The sequence below is a fragment of the Sciurus vulgaris genome (assembly GCF_902686455.1).
Source record: "Sciurus vulgaris genome assembly, chromosome: 14".
NCBI lineage: Eukaryota > Metazoa > Chordata > Mammalia > Rodentia > Sciuridae > Sciurus > Sciurus vulgaris.
The window spans coordinates 83,047,272-83,063,726 of record NC_136475.1 but is presented as its reverse complement, the minus strand read 5'-3'; the positions used below and the strand labels follow the sequence as shown (position 1 = coordinate 83,063,726).

General features: G+C 40.3%; 1 protein-coding gene across 1 annotated transcript in view; it reads right to left on the bottom strand.

Moving 5' to 3' along the window:
- Positions 1-3,200: 3,200 nt before the first annotated feature.
- APOB (apolipoprotein B) overlaps positions 3,201-16,455 on the bottom strand; it is a 38,473-nt gene continuing 25,218 nt past the window's right edge. Inside the window, exons 25-29 of the mRNA XM_079110553.1 lie at positions 15,330-15,703; positions 7,225-14,778; positions 6,617-6,731; positions 6,327-6,513; positions 3,201-5,139 (exon numbers count right to left, since the gene is read on the bottom strand). Of these exons, the coding sequence (XP_078966679.1) occupies positions 3,496-5,139; positions 6,327-6,513; positions 6,617-6,731; positions 7,225-14,778; positions 15,330-15,703 (9,874 nt within the window). The 3' untranslated portion in view covers positions 3,201-3,495. The remainder of the gene's footprint in view (positions 5,140-6,326; positions 6,514-6,616; positions 6,732-7,224; positions 14,779-15,329; positions 15,704-16,455) is intronic.

The window sequence follows — 16,455 nt, the reverse complement described above, 5'->3', positions numbered from 1 at the left end:
ACATGTACCTACTCCACCAGCTTTTATGAGGCCCTGGAATGTTATCTGTTGGTGACCACCCAACCATCCCACCAACAAATGGAACATTCTAAAGGGAGATGTATCTGACTTCTTAATGGGAAACATACAGGAGATGAGTTCAGAGGTGAGGTCTGCTTCTGCACATCTATCTCTGGTTACTAGACACTTTTAGAGGAAACATCTGTTTGTCTATTTTAACTCCTATATTGCAGGCCCCATTCAAGGGCTATTCTGACCTCTTCTCTGATTGAATGGGGACAAAGCCTTAAATTAGAGCCAAAAGGGGAACCTAGAATGGGAAGTCAGAGGGAACTTTGGTCATCTCAACAAAAAAGGGGGACTGGGATCTTTAACTAACCGGTCTTCAAGTGAAAACTCGAAGAAAATGGAGAAAAATCTGAAGGCATCTTGTGAGGGTGTAGCTCAGTGGTAGGTCATTGCCTGGCATGCAAAAGGCCCTGGGTTTGGTCCCCAAAAATACAAAGAAAAGAAAAAGGAAAAAAATATCTGGTAGTGCCTGGTCCAAATGGACTCTTCCATTATAAAGTCTATCCTGGGGGTAGTGTCACTAATCTAGGTGGAATCTGGGAGTCATATCAAAGCATACACTTTGATCATGCTTCCAAAGTTTCAGGAACATGGGCTGGATTCCATTATTTTATTTCTCCTTTGGTTTTAAACTTTGATAGTTGTTTTGTAAGAGAAATACCTACCTTTATTACAGGACTTTCCATGTCACCTCACAGTATATTCTCAGGACATGTGCATATTGACTCTTATGACAATAGGCATACAAGAGGAAAACTTTATTTTCTTAAGTTTCTACAGATACATGAAATCAATACAACAGTTGGTTAAAACTGTCCTTTGTCCCTATTCCTTTCTCTAGCACACATCTCCAATTTTCCTGCTAGATAGTTTCACTTACAAATTGAAATTCACCATATGATCTCAGAGCATGTTCCAGTTGCAATAGTCTGTGAGTCCTTATGCTAATCATCTCCCCTTGACACATTCTTCCTGCTTCTATTGTGGTTCTATAACTCTTCAGGTTGTACGGGCTCAAAATGTCATACCTCTGAGCTCTGCTTTGCTTATTGCTATGAATTGAAGGTAACCCAAAGTCCAGGTCTGGAAATCTTAATCCCCAAAGCAATGGTATTAAGAAGTGAGGCCTTTGAAAGGTGATTTGATCATGACAGCATCGACCTTATGGATGAATTAAGGCTGTTATCAAGAAGTAAGCTAGTGAAAAAAGGGGGGATTCCACCTGTTTTCTATTTTTTTTTCTCTTCAGCTTGTTTGCTTTCCCATCATGTTATTTCACAGCCTAAAAGCCTTTGCCAGATACCAGCCATGCTCTTGGACTTCCAAGCCTTCAGAACTGTGAAAAATGAATTTATTTTCCTTATAATATAAATATTCTGTTAAATCTGCACACAACTAAGATACTCATTCTTCTTCCTGTTCTTCCTCTCTCTTACTATATCCCTCCAATTTCTGGCTCCAGTGACTTACCCAGGCACCTCCATTTCTAATGGCTTTTTACTCATCCTTTATGCCTTTAACACTCACTACCTGATCCTGTCCATTTTGCCTTCATGATGCTACTTTTATCCTACCCCTTCTTGCCATTTCCAACATGTATGACTGCAGGGAGGTGCTCACCAAGTTGTAGGTGGGCCCGTATTTTACTTGAACCAGATACAGTGGAGGCTAGCCATAGCATTTCATGGGATGGACAGCAGTCAGGGAGCTGGGCAAGAGGTGCTGTGAGATTTATGATCACTTTAAAGTTAGTATGTTTCCCTTATTTCAGTTCCAGATATAGATATCATCTCATGGGCCAAGGGGACCTTAAAATTAAGGCCTAATTCCTTCCCTTTAAATTAAGCCATAACTCTAGGCCTCCTTTCAGTTTGAATACTCAGGAGGTTCCTTTGTTCCCAGCTCATCAGGAAAGCTTGCAGAACTAACCTGGAACCACTCGTTTTTTCGTCCTGGGATCTGGACCTAATTTTCCCCTTCTCTCACCCTGAAATGACCCCTCATTTACCAACTCATTCTTTTATTCACTCAGCCATCCTCCTGTCCATCTAACACTTTCCTTGAGGACCAGACCCATAGGCTTCCATGTATCCATTCTCTGTAGGCTCTTTCTGGCTCTTCAGTTCCAGGTAGAAGAATTCTGCTAAGGTACCAATAGGCTATGTATTTCCTTTTCCAGATGATGCTTGTGAATTTTAACATTGGGCTTCATTAAGACAATATAAAGGCTTTATGGAAAATTCATAAAGGTTGAGGTGTTTTTGGATAAAAATGGGTCATTTACAAAGAGGCATTATGTAGACTTGGGGGTCAGTAACCTCTAATTTGTTATTCCCTGAAGGACATACTCTACTTTGTTCTTCAATGCCATTGAAAGGAATGTGCCATTTGATAGCTACTCTTGCCAACAATATTAGTAAAATTATGTTGCATAGACTCTTTGCAGCTTTCCCTTATGAGATCTCAGGCTGGAAGCTGAGGCTGCCAATGCTTAAAATTGGAGTTTGAAGTGAGTGCATTTGTCAGGAGAAACCCTTGGGTTTTGATTATACTTTGCTTATCATTAGATATTGCATTTGAAAAGATAAGAAAGTTCAAGAACATAAATGCATGCTTGGTTGCAGAATTGTTAGGTATCCAAGTACCCATCCCTCCTCTCTTACTCATACTTTTTTGCTTTGAATGGATCCTGGCGGAAGTGCAAGGAGACTTCTGGGATTCCTACTGCTATAAAGCCCTTGGGGTTGGGACTCCCTCATCATCCCTATCAGGCTGAGTGAAATAATGAACCTTTTGGAGTATCTCAAAGCCTAACAGCCTTGCCTGGCAAAGGCAGATGGGTTGGTAAGGGAGACTGTGGCACATGAACACAAATGATATGCTGCTCATGGTTGAATTACATAAAAATCTCTGTGAATACTTTTTCCTTTTCACTTGGTAAATTATAGTTACTGAGATCAACTTCTTCTTTTTGTTAGGTGACAAAATATTTCCCTCCATTGCTTCTCCCTTTCCCTTTCCTTTTACTCTATTACTTAAATCACAGAATATGTTCTTCGAGAGGCTTTGCAATGTCAGAGCATTTGAATTGATACCCTCATTCCACTATCTTTCAATACAAGTGAGTCATATTGATACACAATAAAGAATTCATTTATTTGCTTTTCCTTTCCCCTCAAGTTTAGTAAAAGAACTCAGATCCTCATTTTCTTTAAGTTGCTAAAAATGTCATTTCCCAGAGGTCAGAGGCCTCCAGAGCTCTCATGCCAACTCCAGTGCAGGTGCAGTTCCTAGCTAGTTCTGCTTGTAGTCAGCTGTTTGCTTCAGGGTTGGATCAATGTATGGTTTTATCAAAAGTTTGGATTTCCTCCTACTATATGAAAGTTTAATTGGAAAAAATGAAAAAAATGAATGCTTTAAAAAAAATCAAAAGGTGATAGTTAGTTCTCCTGGAGCAAACTTTATGTAGGGGCTCCCATCCTTGATGGTGGCAGACTGCAGCTCTGTCAGGAACTCAGCGATATGTCTTAGAAACATGTGGTAGCTTTGAATGAACAGGTCAATCCATCTGGTGGCCTCAGCAATGAATTTTTCATGGTAATCAGAAAGTTGGTCTGAAAAATCCTGTAGTTTAGATCTGAACTGGTGGTGGTAATCAGAAATGATTTCCTTCATTGCTGTGACCCAACTTTTAATTGTTTCCTGAGCAGTGGTAAGAAGCTCTGCAATCTTGTCTTCTCCTTTTCCATCTGCATCAGTAAGGATGCTAAGAAATCTCTGGAAAGCTTTGTCCACAAATTGCTCAACTTGATCTGAGAGTTGAAAAGCAAAGCCAGCAGTACTGGAAATATACTTGGAATGGAAGTCCTTAAGGGCAATTACAAAGTTCTTGATCAGATCCATTACCTTTTCTTCAAGTTCATAATATTTTACCATCCAGCCAACTGTACTTGGATCAAAATATTCTTCACGAAGAGCCTTTATGTACTGATGAATCTGCTTTAAGTTTTCAGAAACTCCCTGAAGTTGTTCTTGAATAATTTCATTCAACTCACTGAGAATAAAGTCTAGAAATCCTTCTAGAATGTGAAAAGGAAATACAGCAAAATCTTTGAAGATTATTCTTTTCTCATGTAGGAACTCATTAATGAGAGAAGTAAAATTCTTCTCTTTTAAGCTTTTAATGTTTTCTTCAATCTCTTGGAAAGTACTTTGTAAACAGTCCTGAAGGATAACTAGTAGCTCTGTGATATTGAAAGATGAAAGGTAATTAAATGTTTCTTGAATTTCTTCTGGTAAAGATTCCAACTGTTTCCTATAGTCCAGAATTGTATCTTTCAGATTACTGCTTGTTGAATAATAAGGAAGTTTAAGCTGTACGTCTTTGATTAATTCAGTTTTCTCCACTAGGTCTTGGACATAGGAAAGCAGTATGTCTAACTCACTTCGGATACTGGAATTATATACTTGGGACAGTGTCTTCCCTACCTCCCTCATGACCATACTGTTGAGTTCATCACTAGTGTATGTTCCAGCTTTCCCTGGGAGATGGAATCTGAAGAATTTCAGGAAATCAATGAATGAGTCAATTAGATGCTTAATTGCCATATTGTACTCCTGGGTAATCTGTAGTAAGCTGTCAAATGTCTTATTCTTGGTTGTCTGGAAACTGGCCTGGCCCTCCTGAGCCAACAGTTCCTGGTACAGATTCTGAGTCTTGTCCTTCCACTCTTGGTAAATTCTTGTGGTGCCACTGGCTGCTCTCTGGAGCCCCATGTCCATCTCATCAATTTGCCTCCTGGCCCCTTGATAGACCTGCTCAGCACTGTTCTGCAGACTTCTCCTCAGCTTTGCAGAAGCATCTCTCAGGTTGAGTCCTGTGTACACCTGGTGGTACTTGTTGATGTAGTCATAAAAGGCCTTTGTGGCCTTGGGCACATTGTCTTTTAGAGAGCTTAACAATCTGGACGCTGCCTCTTCTTCCCAATTAAACTTGATCTGAATTTCCTTATCAGATTTCCGGTACCCCCACTCAGTTTTGAATATGTCAAGTTTTTTCTCTGCAGAGGACTAAAACCAGAAAGAAAGAAAGGAAGAAAGAAAGGAAGCGGGGGAGAGAGAAAGAAAAAGATGAACATGTTTTCAATTACTCTGATAATTACTCTGAAAATATACTACACTAAAACTTCATTAGTAGTTACAAGTAAAGATCAGAGGATCTTTCATATTCTAAAGGGGATTTATCTTTCACATGTCGGTGTGTGTGTTTGTTTTATGGTTTAACAAACGCACTGTTATTTTCTCTTTATCATATGCCTTAGAAAGGATAAAAAACATGCTTGGCATTTACACAGGAACACTTATCATTAAGGCCTTCCTAGGACTGAAAGTGGGGATAGAAGGGGAAGGAGAGGGAAGAAGACAGAAGGAAGCGGAGGCAGAGGAAGGAAGAAAGAGGCAGGGAAAGGCGCATTCAGGGAAAGAAGTAGAAAGAAAGGAAAATGTCCAGAGCCCAAGCAGCAGAGAGCCAGAGTACCATCTTAGTATTCATTCCCCAAGCGGACGGCAAACCTTGGTGATAGAATCAGGTTATCTCCCCCTCTGGTGATGACATCTTTGATTTGGCCCTAGCAGAGCTTATAAAAGACATGAGAGCTGAGTCCTTGTATCTCATCAAACAATTCTGTTATGGGGAAGAATTCTGAAGCCTTTAAGAAACCTCCAGAAAGCATGATTCAGGCGATGGGAGGGTGGGATGTGGCTGTGGTCAGGGGTAGTGTGCTTGCTTAGCATGTGCAAGGCCTGGGGCTCAACCCCCAGCCCTGCACATAAATATATAAAAATAAAAAAATAAGCCCAATGATGAAGTATTTGAAAGTGGGGCAGGCGGTGGGGTGTTGTGCTGGGGATGTGACTCTGTGGTAAAGAGATTGCCCAGTACATTCAAGACCCTGGGTTAGATCCTCAAGACCACAAAAAAAAAAAAAAAAAAAAAAAAAGGATATTTAGGTGATAAGGCATAACCCTCATCTTTCTGGATTTTCTCAGAAGTAATAAAATAAAAGTGTTAATATGTCATGTGAATGACTAATAATTAAATTCAATGAAGGACCAATTGTAAGTCTTTCTGGAGAATAATTCCTCAGTGCCTTTCATCTAGTTTGAGAATGCTCTGAAAAATTGTCTTAAATTAAATCATCTGTCCCAGTTCTCTCTCCCCACTCTTGGGCATGAGCAACCCATTAGTTGGGACTTACCTGAGGGTAGAAGTAGAGATTCCACTTTACGCTATGGTTACCTTCTTCTCTCAGGTCCAGGCCCACAGTGCCTATGGCTGGGGAGGCTGCCCAGGAGGCCAGGCCCTTCCCATCTTCTTGGTAGCACAGGTGGAGTTCAGTGAATGCTGGGCTGGTGATGTCCAGGCGAGCGTCTCCTTCCCAGTCCCTGAAAGCAGAAAGGCATCTGGGTCACAAAGTAAGGGGCACAGAGAGGGCAAACTTCACAATGAGCTTGGAAAAGGAATGGAGTTTCAATGAAAGCTTCATACTTCAGTCCTTTATATTTGCTTTCTTCTTTATATTCTGCACTGAAGTCATGATGTGCAAATGTTCCTTTGGTCTTATAGATGAACATGCCGTCTTTCACTTTGTGTGTTCCCACAACTGTAGGGGAGAGAGTTGACATTTTGTTAGATGAATAATTATGGGACACAGAGATCTTTTCATTGGAAAACTTGGAGAATTCTATTTTAACCAAACACCTAACTTACATGTGTTCAACATGCAATGTGTAATCCATAGTGTTTGAAAAGAAAAATTTTTTTTTTAGTGCTGGGGATCAAACTCAGAGAATCACACATGCTAGGTATGTGCTCTATCATTAAACTATACTCTTTGCTCTGTAATCTGTTTAAGTAAATAGGGAGAAGACAATGTAAGTCCTAAAATAATTACAGGAAAATCTATTTTCCTGGAACCTATCCTTCTTGAATGTCAGTTTATTTTCTACTGTTTACTTTTTATGTATGAGGTATGTATGTATCTCTTCTTTTTGCTAAGAGAGTAATTGTGCCTTTGGTCATAACTAAATACATAATTACTTACAACTTTCATTAAGACCATAGTATCTAGGAAAGGAGTCAAGTCATTTTCTTACCATTTAGGTCATATTCCAGGAACTGTAAAGTTGAACTGCATGTGGAATCCAGGAATGTTTCAATATGATCTGCTTTGTTTTTCAAACCAGCACTCCAAGTGACATTATACAGGGGAGAGGCCACCCCAAACTGTGCCGTCAGTTCTCCAAAAATAGGAATCCAAATTCCAGCGGGTATAGAGAACTTAATGGAAGGAATCTCAATAGTCTGCTCAGGCAGGATGATGGTAGGCAACTCAAAGTCTGCAATCTTGTGCGCCACCTCATTTAGATCCAGAACAGCAGCACTGCCAACTGAAATACTTTTTGGAAGAGTGAACTGGAACACAGTTAACTGAACTTCAGGTACAGTTATCTCAAAAAAGGGAACTGAGGAGTTTTTTGGTTCAGAATATTTTGTTAAAACATCGACTTCAGGGAATTTTATTTTGGGTAATGTTGGTAAGTTGAGTGCAAATGGTGAAGTTCTTAACTTTTTATGGATTTTCATTTCACTGAAGTCAAGTTTGTAGGATGGAACCTGAAGATCTGTAAATGGGATTTGGAATGTAGGTGTGACAAAAACTGAATTTAGATCACTTAGCCTCAACCCAGGGATAACGAATTTATCAGCCAATTCTTGTACCGGGACAGAGAAAGTGTAGCCACTGGGGTTTTTGGTATACACAATAGCAGTTGAAGCATGAAGATACTGTTTACTGCCAGGGCTGGTGGTTACATCCAGCTTTAGGAGATCCCATAAGCTCTTGTCATACACTGGTAGGATGATGTGTTTGAGGTATGACAGGTGTCCTTTTAAGGATCCTGCAATGTCCAGGCATGCCTCTTCTTGGTTGTTGGAAAGCTGTACATTGTTCTGGAGAGACCCAGAATGAACCTGTATCTCACTTTTCCAGCTGACCTTCTGGTTCTTAGTGTCAGCATTTAGAGTCACTTCCTGGCCCATGTAAGGGATATCAAGGAGGGAATTGGGTTGACTTGCACGAACCTGAACGAGGGCAGACATGGCCCATGGGGAGAGTTCCAGGGTGGCTTTGCTTACATGTTCTCCTTGTGTGAAAAAGAAATCCTGCAGCTGTAAGTGATTTTTTGTATCGTGTTCCCAGATGGCATATATACGTCGGAAAGTGGCTTCTCCAGCAAAATTTTCTTTTACTTCAAGGTTCCAGATGCCATCAAGTTTGGAAGCCCCTTGTAGCTTCACTGATGACCGAGTGCCCTTGGAATTCAGGTAAGTACTTGCCTCACTGGCAATAGTTCCCGAATATTCCTGTGAAAGGACCGAACCCTTGACATCTCCTTTAGCAGTTGACTCAATGGAAAAGTAGGAGGTGAGGCTTTCTAAGCTGAGCTTGTGGTCAACTGCTCCTTTAGCAGTAGAGTATAGCTCTGGAGAATTAAAATCATATTTTAATTCAATAGATGAAGAGACGGTAGGTTTTGACTTGGTATTGCCATTAAGTTCTTGCTTGAAATTCATTCTCAGAATTGGAATGTGGACTGTGGCCGTTGTTGTCACCGATGCTTCCATGTTTTTCTTTGTTAAGCTAACAGTGCTATCATGACTGCCTTCCACAAATTTGTTACTAAGAGACAGAGCTGTGGCCAGCTTGAGACCTCTTTTCCTTGTCAAACTTGAGGTGCCCTCTAGTTTGTACTGCAGTGCATCGATGACAAACAAGGAAGAAGAAAGGAAATGAGCAACAATATCTGATTGATTATAAAGCCCAACATTGGTATTCAGTGTGATGACACTGGATTTAAAAGAAAAATCATAAGTAATATTGCCCAGGGCTGGAATAAAAATATTGTTCACAGTACTCAGTTCCTTGAGTAGATTCCTAGGGGCACGAAGGACTGACAGCTCAAGGGATGGCAGGACAAATGTGTGTGAAGACACATAAAGGCCAGACCCCGGGAGGGTGAAATTGGGGCTGGTGATCGCTTTGGGGATCACGTGACTGGAGGCTGACATCTCTACTGTGAATGGAGACACTTCCATGTTGATGAGTGGAAGAGTGTATCTGGGAGTTTGAAAGGTCCGGGGGAGCTTGTTGAGAGATCTTTCAACTTCATACTCATCAAATTTACTTTTTGCTTCATTATGGGATGTAGTGAGAAAATCTAAGGCATTGTCTCTGACTTTCTCAAAATGTCTGTCCAAGGAATTGATATTCTGATTGATAAATTCAAAAACCACACCCAAAGGAATTGCAAAGGAATGCTTGTCTTTGTTTTTTTTATACCGAGCCTTTACACTTAAATCAAACGATTGCTTTGTTGTTTTCAAGAAATCCTTTAAGCCTGTTTCTTCCCATATGGAGAAATCTTTCAGTGAGGGTGTTGCAAGTGTTGTATAAGGTAGATTTATTTCAGGAATTGTCAAAGGAATGTTCAAGAAATCCAGGTTGGCATCTCCATTGATTCCTACGTGGGCTTCCATGCTGTGCTCATTGTTTGTGGCAGAGAAATTTTGATTGTATTTATACTGATTGAACCTAGCACTTGCTTGCCAACTTGCTTGTTGGGCTTGAGGACTTAGGGACATTGCATAGTTGTTGAGGAAGTCTATCTTCCCTATCAATTTTAGTGGAAAACTAACTTTCAAATTCCCTTCATTATTTGTGGATGTGGTAATTTCAAATGGCTGTGCTGAAAAGAAAAGAGAATTTTTCAAAGTTCCAATAACTTTTCCATTTAAATGAGCATTGTGGTTGCCAGTTATCTCTGCCTTCCCTTCTTTGAGCAGTGCTATGCCATTAGCAGTTAGAACACTGTGGCCCACATGCTGGGATTCAACTTCAGACTTAATTTCAAACTTGGAAGAGTCAAGGAAGCCAGATTCATAAGCAATCTTTTGGTTTACTCTTAGATGTTTGCTGCTGATATTATTAGATAATCCAAAGGAAGTGATAGGTCCTTCCACAGTGAAGCTGATCTGTGATTCATGTATTCCCTCATCTGAGAAGTTGAGACAGGCCAGTTTCCATGACCCTATTTCAGAAGAAGTCCATGTTAAGCGTCCAGCTTCCAGTAGTGTCTTGATATCGTTGTTCAGACCAAACTTACTGGACAAGTCCAGTTTGGGGATATTCAATTTGTGGAAGTACTTTGTGTGACTGTCCAGTTTAAGCTGATTGTTTATTTTGACAATTATACCATTATTAAACTCTACTGTATTTTTTTCTGTGTGTAAATTTGCCATTGTATCTGATTTTCCTTCAATGGCATTTCCAGAAAATAGTATTTCGCTTTCATGCTCTGTTCTCAGGTACTTGCTGGAGAACATCACGGATTCCTTTAGAACCAGTGGATTAATCTTAGGGTCTGAGAGTTGTGCATTTGCTTGGAAATCAAAATTGAGAACTTCTAATTTGGACTGTCCTTTGGCAATGATAGAAGCTGCAATCTCTGCTTTGTGCTCTGAACTAGTTATGTTCTGTATGTTAGCATTTGCATCTAATGTGAAAAGGGGAGATTGGACTCTCAAAATACTATTCAACTTGCCAAAAGCAGGTATTCCTATTGTATGTGAGACGTGGGGAAGCTGGAAGTCTGGTATGTGAAGCTCAGGAACTTGAAAATCTTTCAGGTTGAGATTTGGGATCACGAATTCTGGAATTGTGATATCTGGTAAATGGAAGTCTGGCAGTGCGAGGAAAGCAAGAGGGGTGTCTTCCATCTTCAGATCCCTCAGATACACTTCTGGAACTGGCCACTGCAGGTCACTGTTCAGCATTTGGTCAATGGTTCTGATGATCTTTGCTTTGATTTCTACCAAGTCGATTGTAAAGGAAGGAATGTGGAAGGTGTTGAGGATAGTAAATTCTGGGGTAGAAAACCTGGATGGGATTTTTATATTTTTCAACTCTTTGAAGTTTATCTGAACTGATGGAATCCTCAGATCCGTCAGAGGGACTATGAAGTCAGGAGTCTGGAAGGTAGCTTCCCGAAGAGCACGGAGACTAACCTCGAAGGCAGGCAGAGTCCCGAGGATGGTCTGGATTTTAGGAACAGTGAACCCTTGTTCCACCAATGCCTTCACGTTTTCAGCCCAGTCTTGGATAGAATATTGCTTTGCAAAGTCAGTAAGGTTCTTAGCAGCAAGAATCCACCAATCAGTAATGTAGGTGACAAGTGTATTATAAACCTGGCCCACTAGAGACAGGTATCGCTCAAGTTCCCGCTGAATGTCCATTTGATAGATTCGGTCTCGTACATCTTCTAGAGTTTCTTGGAATCTGGCTTTCACGTGAACCAAAGGTGTGGAATTGAATGCATCCTGTAACCAATCAATGAATAAGGTTAGTTTGGTGTCTTTTAGCTTTTCCCAATAGATAGAGACCATGGCCTTGATGTCCTCTACAAACAGTTTTAGTGCTTCAGCTTTCTGTGGCAGTTCCAGAGCCTGAATTTCACCATTGATTCTCTGAGTCACCTCATGAATTTTTTTATTGGTTTCATTTACAAACTGGTGGTAATCAAATGATTTTAATTTCTTTACCAACATGTCAAGCAATCTATTTACTTCCTCAATGAATTTTTTAAAAGACAGCGCTTCAAGCTGTTTGACTGCATCATCAATAAACCCAACCAATCTCTCATAGTAATCTTTTATCTCAACCTGCTGTAGGACATTGCTTAGTTTTTGAACAGTCTCCTTCAGTTTATATTTGTGGGCCAACTGTACTGATTCATCCATTAAAACCTGGATTTGTTGGTCTACTTCATATTTCTTAATTAACTCATGGACTATGACTCTAAGAACATTGATTTTCTCAGTTACTTCAAAATCTTCAATAAGATTTGTAACAAAGTATTTGACATGTTCAATAATGTCCTTTATTCTTTGAAATAGAATTGTAGTTCTCAATTGATCTGAAAGGACTCTGACATCAATAGCCTCAACCTGTTGTTTTAACTCTGTGGCAAGGTCTTCGATATCTATATTCTGAATCTGTGTGTTGAACTGCTGCAATTTTTCTTTTATCTGAATTCTGATTTGATACTTGGTATCCACATTTTGAATCCAGGAAGCAGTTCTACTTCCAGTTTTGTCAAAATCAATATTTTCAATGAATTCACATAGATCATGAATTGTCTTTACTAAATTTACACAGATACGATAATGTTCATTAAATATCTTCCATTTTTCAATGATTCGATCAATAATCTTGGCAATAGCCATTTTAAAATCATGTAGATCATAATTATCTTTAATATACTGATCAAATTGTATCACATATGTCTGAAGTTGAGAGAGTTTTTCATTAAAGTTGATTTTGGCATTATCCAATGCAATTTGTAGATCATTTTCTGTAATTCTATAATTTTCTGTGAAAGCGTTTAGTTTCTCCTTGGCCCTGGAAACTTGTCTCTCCCAATTAAGTGCGTTCAGATAGTCATTAACTTGCTGTGGGAGTCTGTTGAGGGTTGCTCTGTATTTCCTCACAAACTGATCAATATTGATGCGTTTCAATTCTTTCTGAATGGTTTCCAGAGCAGTTATAATTACTATTCGATTCCTCTCCAGATATTCTGGCAGAGTTTCAAAGAATGGGAGGCTGATGGTGTGAACATCTTGGTTCTTATCATACTTTACAAATGCAACAATTGTGAATTCTTGGGGCTTGTCAACAGCATCTCTCATCTCTAAAGCATCAATGACATTGACGGGCTTGCTGAGTACAAATGGCACTTTAATCGGGGAGTCTAGCATAGTAAGGTCAGCCAGGGCTCTCCCACTAAGCTCCACACCAATTTTGTCTTTAGTGTTGTAAGCTTCAAAGTCCTGACTGTACTCATTGTTGTTCAATTGGGTCTTGAGTTTCCAGGTGCTTGTCTGCTCACCCGGAGTGAGCAGGGCACTGACTTTGTGATCAAGAGCTGTACTGATGCTTTTGCTGGACATGAGATGACTTGTGGACCCTTTGTAATCATGAGAGAAAGTGAGGGCCAGCGGTTCTGCTTTCAACAGGAATTTGCTGTATAGTTGACCAGTATGCTCTCCCCAGAGAGACAGTTTTCCATTGCCATTCGTATGTGCATCGATGGCCATGGTGAATGGGGCCATTACAGAATGGAAAATATTGCTGAAATGCAGAGAGTCTGAATTATAGTTTGTACTGATGTCAATGGATGACGCCAGCCCAGCAATGTCAGTGTTGAGCCGATGGCTAAACTCCACACCCCGAATCCTAGCTATGGTGTCTGCTTTATAACTTGCTGATAAGTCAGCATAAGAGATGGTGTAGATATGTTTTATTTCATCATTTTGGTAGGCTCCTTTGAGGTTACCAGCCACATTCAGCTTCAGGGGTTCCAGCCGTAATTTCCCATTGCTAGTCAGATCCAGAGCACTGTATCTCAGGTCATTGTTTAAAGTAGTTACAAGAGAAAAAGGCTGTAACTGTAAGTTAAAATTCTGCTTGTAAAACTTGTCAGTGCTGTAAATGTTGTCAAGTTTTGAAGAGAAGTCCAGTGATAAACCTGCGATGCTCAAACTGTTCGAGTGGTCCAGTTTCATTTCAGCATATGAGCCCATTAGGTCATTTGAAAGCTTCAGGCCCTCCTGGCTGATTTTGAAGTTGAAAACGTTTTTGCTGTCGACACCCAGAAGCATGGCCTGATAAGTACTTCCCAGTGATATCTCTGTGAGGGCTGCTTTGCCATCCAGGCTGAATTTTGCATTGTGTTCCCTGAAGCGACCATTTGCTGTTAATTTCATGGATGCCCCAGACAGGCCAAGATCTGCATTCAGCTCGTTCTCCAGCAACAAGGGACTGTACTTCAGGCTGGTGGTTGCACTTGTAGATAATCCATCTCGGGCAATCCTTAGAGTTGCCTTATGAGCACCAGTATTAATTTTGTCAGTGCCCAAGATGTCAGCATTTAATTCAACACCATGGGAATTCAGTGACCCAGAAAGCAGGGTGAAGAACCTCATCGACTTGTAGTCAGCCTGATACTCAGAACGTAGCAATGCATTTTGCTTCGAGAAGGTCAGATCCACCTTGTTAAAAGTAGAAAAGTCCTCGTACTTCCCATTGCTGTCAGATTTCACTGTCAGTTCATAGTTCTCATATTTCAGGGAAGCAGTATTTTTAATGATACCACCTTGCAAGTCAGAGGTGGAGGTGAGGGAGAGGGTTCCATCTTTGTATCTTCCGGTTATCTGGTTGGTACCCTGGAGGTAGGAGGAGTTAAACCTCAGGTTGGACTCTCCACTTAACTGGCCAGTGGTAGAATCCCTCTGACAAGACAGGTCAACCATGCCTTTAGCATAGAACAAAGAGGCTCTGAATTGCCCATCAATCTTGACATCTTTGACATACAAATGTTGTTTCTTTTTTGAGTCCAAATGGACAGAAGCAGACATCTGTGGTCCCCAGGCACTGGATGCCTCAAATGTTAGTAAACCTTTTGAGGCTGGGTTGTTTCCAACTTTTTCTACATGACTGAACTTGATATTTGAATCCAGAAATTTGTGGCGTAGAGACCCATCGCAAGATAATGTGAACATATTTCTGTGGTCATAAGCTGTTTCTCCAGAACCTAAGTAAAAATGAAAGACATTGGTTAAATTAAGTAAAAAAATGTGCAGAACAATTTTTGTTGGAAATCTTTCAATAAAAAGTCCCATTTATCTGGGTCAGTTGTGTAATAGTCTCCTCATGTATAATGCAAACATAAAATTTGATAACAAGGTATTCCTCCAGGAAGCTTTTCCTGACTACTGCAGATCTTTCTGGGCTCCCTTATTGAGGGTTTCACTGCATCTTACACTAGTACACCCCTGTGGTGCTCATGCTGGCTAAATTACGATTAATAAAGTAAACTAGGTGCACCTTATACACCCTATCATAACTCTTCTCACACTGAATTTTAGTTGCTGTTTTATATACTCCTTTCCTTATTATTACCTATGAGTCTTTTGAATGCATATTACATGCTCAATAAATATTCTTATGAGTTGAGTGAACAAAAAGACTTCCAAGTAGCAAAGAAAATAAGAAAGTTCATGTCCTTTCCTCCTTAGAGGAGGCTCTCCCACCAGAAACTGCAACAAATTAGCCCTGTGCATCCTTCTCCTGAGCATGGCTCACCTTGAATGCTGTAGGAAAACATGTCAATCACAGAGTTGGCCTTCACATGGTACTGAGCCTGAAGTGCGAAGTGGTCTCTGCTGGTGTTGCCGCCAGTGTAGGAGGCAGACCAGTTGTACAAGTTGCTGTAGACATTTGTGGAGAGGTCCAGAACACCCAAAAGAGGTACTTGCAGTTGATACAACTTGGGAATGGTAAAAGTGGGGACTTTGAACTCTTGAGATGGCAGCTGGAATCCCACAGACTTGAAGTTGAGGGCTGGTGTCCTAATGGTCTCTAGCATCTTTAGATCTTTGGAAGATTTGCCACCAAAAGGCAAAGGAATCTCAATTTTCATACTGTTCTTGTTCAAGGTATATTTGACCCGGCCATCACTGAAATGAAGAACAACGTCGCCACAGTCAGACATCAAGACCTCAAAACTCTGTGCCATCTGATCTTCTAAGTAATACTGCATCTACTCCATTCCCAAACTCTTTATTTTTTATTACACTACTTCCCGTGCCTAGAGTCCTTTGCTTTTCCTCTACCTGCCCAACAAACTCTTTTGAAGCCCTTTCAAGAGCCATCCCTTAGCATTTCCATTTTCCCCAAGTCATAGCTAATTTCTCTCATTCTTAAAGTGATAGAGTCTCCTACACCTATCACAAAGAGCATGTCCTAACTCTGCTTATATAATGAGTTATTTGTTCATTTTATGATGTCTGCACAGCATCTTCCTGGGAGGAAAAACTATGCCTTATCTAGTTTCTATCTTCTTACTGTACCTAGTCTAGTATTTCACATAAGATGGACCTTTGGTACCTATTTGCTACACTTTTGAGGTAACTTGATATGTGGAATGTACACAGAAATAAAAGGCAATAAATTTGAATGAGAGCTTCAACTTCCACTAAATGGTAATGTTATCTCAGTGAATTAGTGTCTCTGAGTCTCTGATGCTTTCTGCATAGTGGGGACAATAATACCCTTTCTGCTGAACCCACAGAGATGGCCTTGGATATCAAGTGAGAAAAAAATACCTACAAGCACTTTGCAGTCTTTTCAATACCATACCCATGTCATGTACTAACAGGATGGCTTAAGAAAAATAAAGTAGGAAGAGGGGTTTAGCTACTATGTGCAA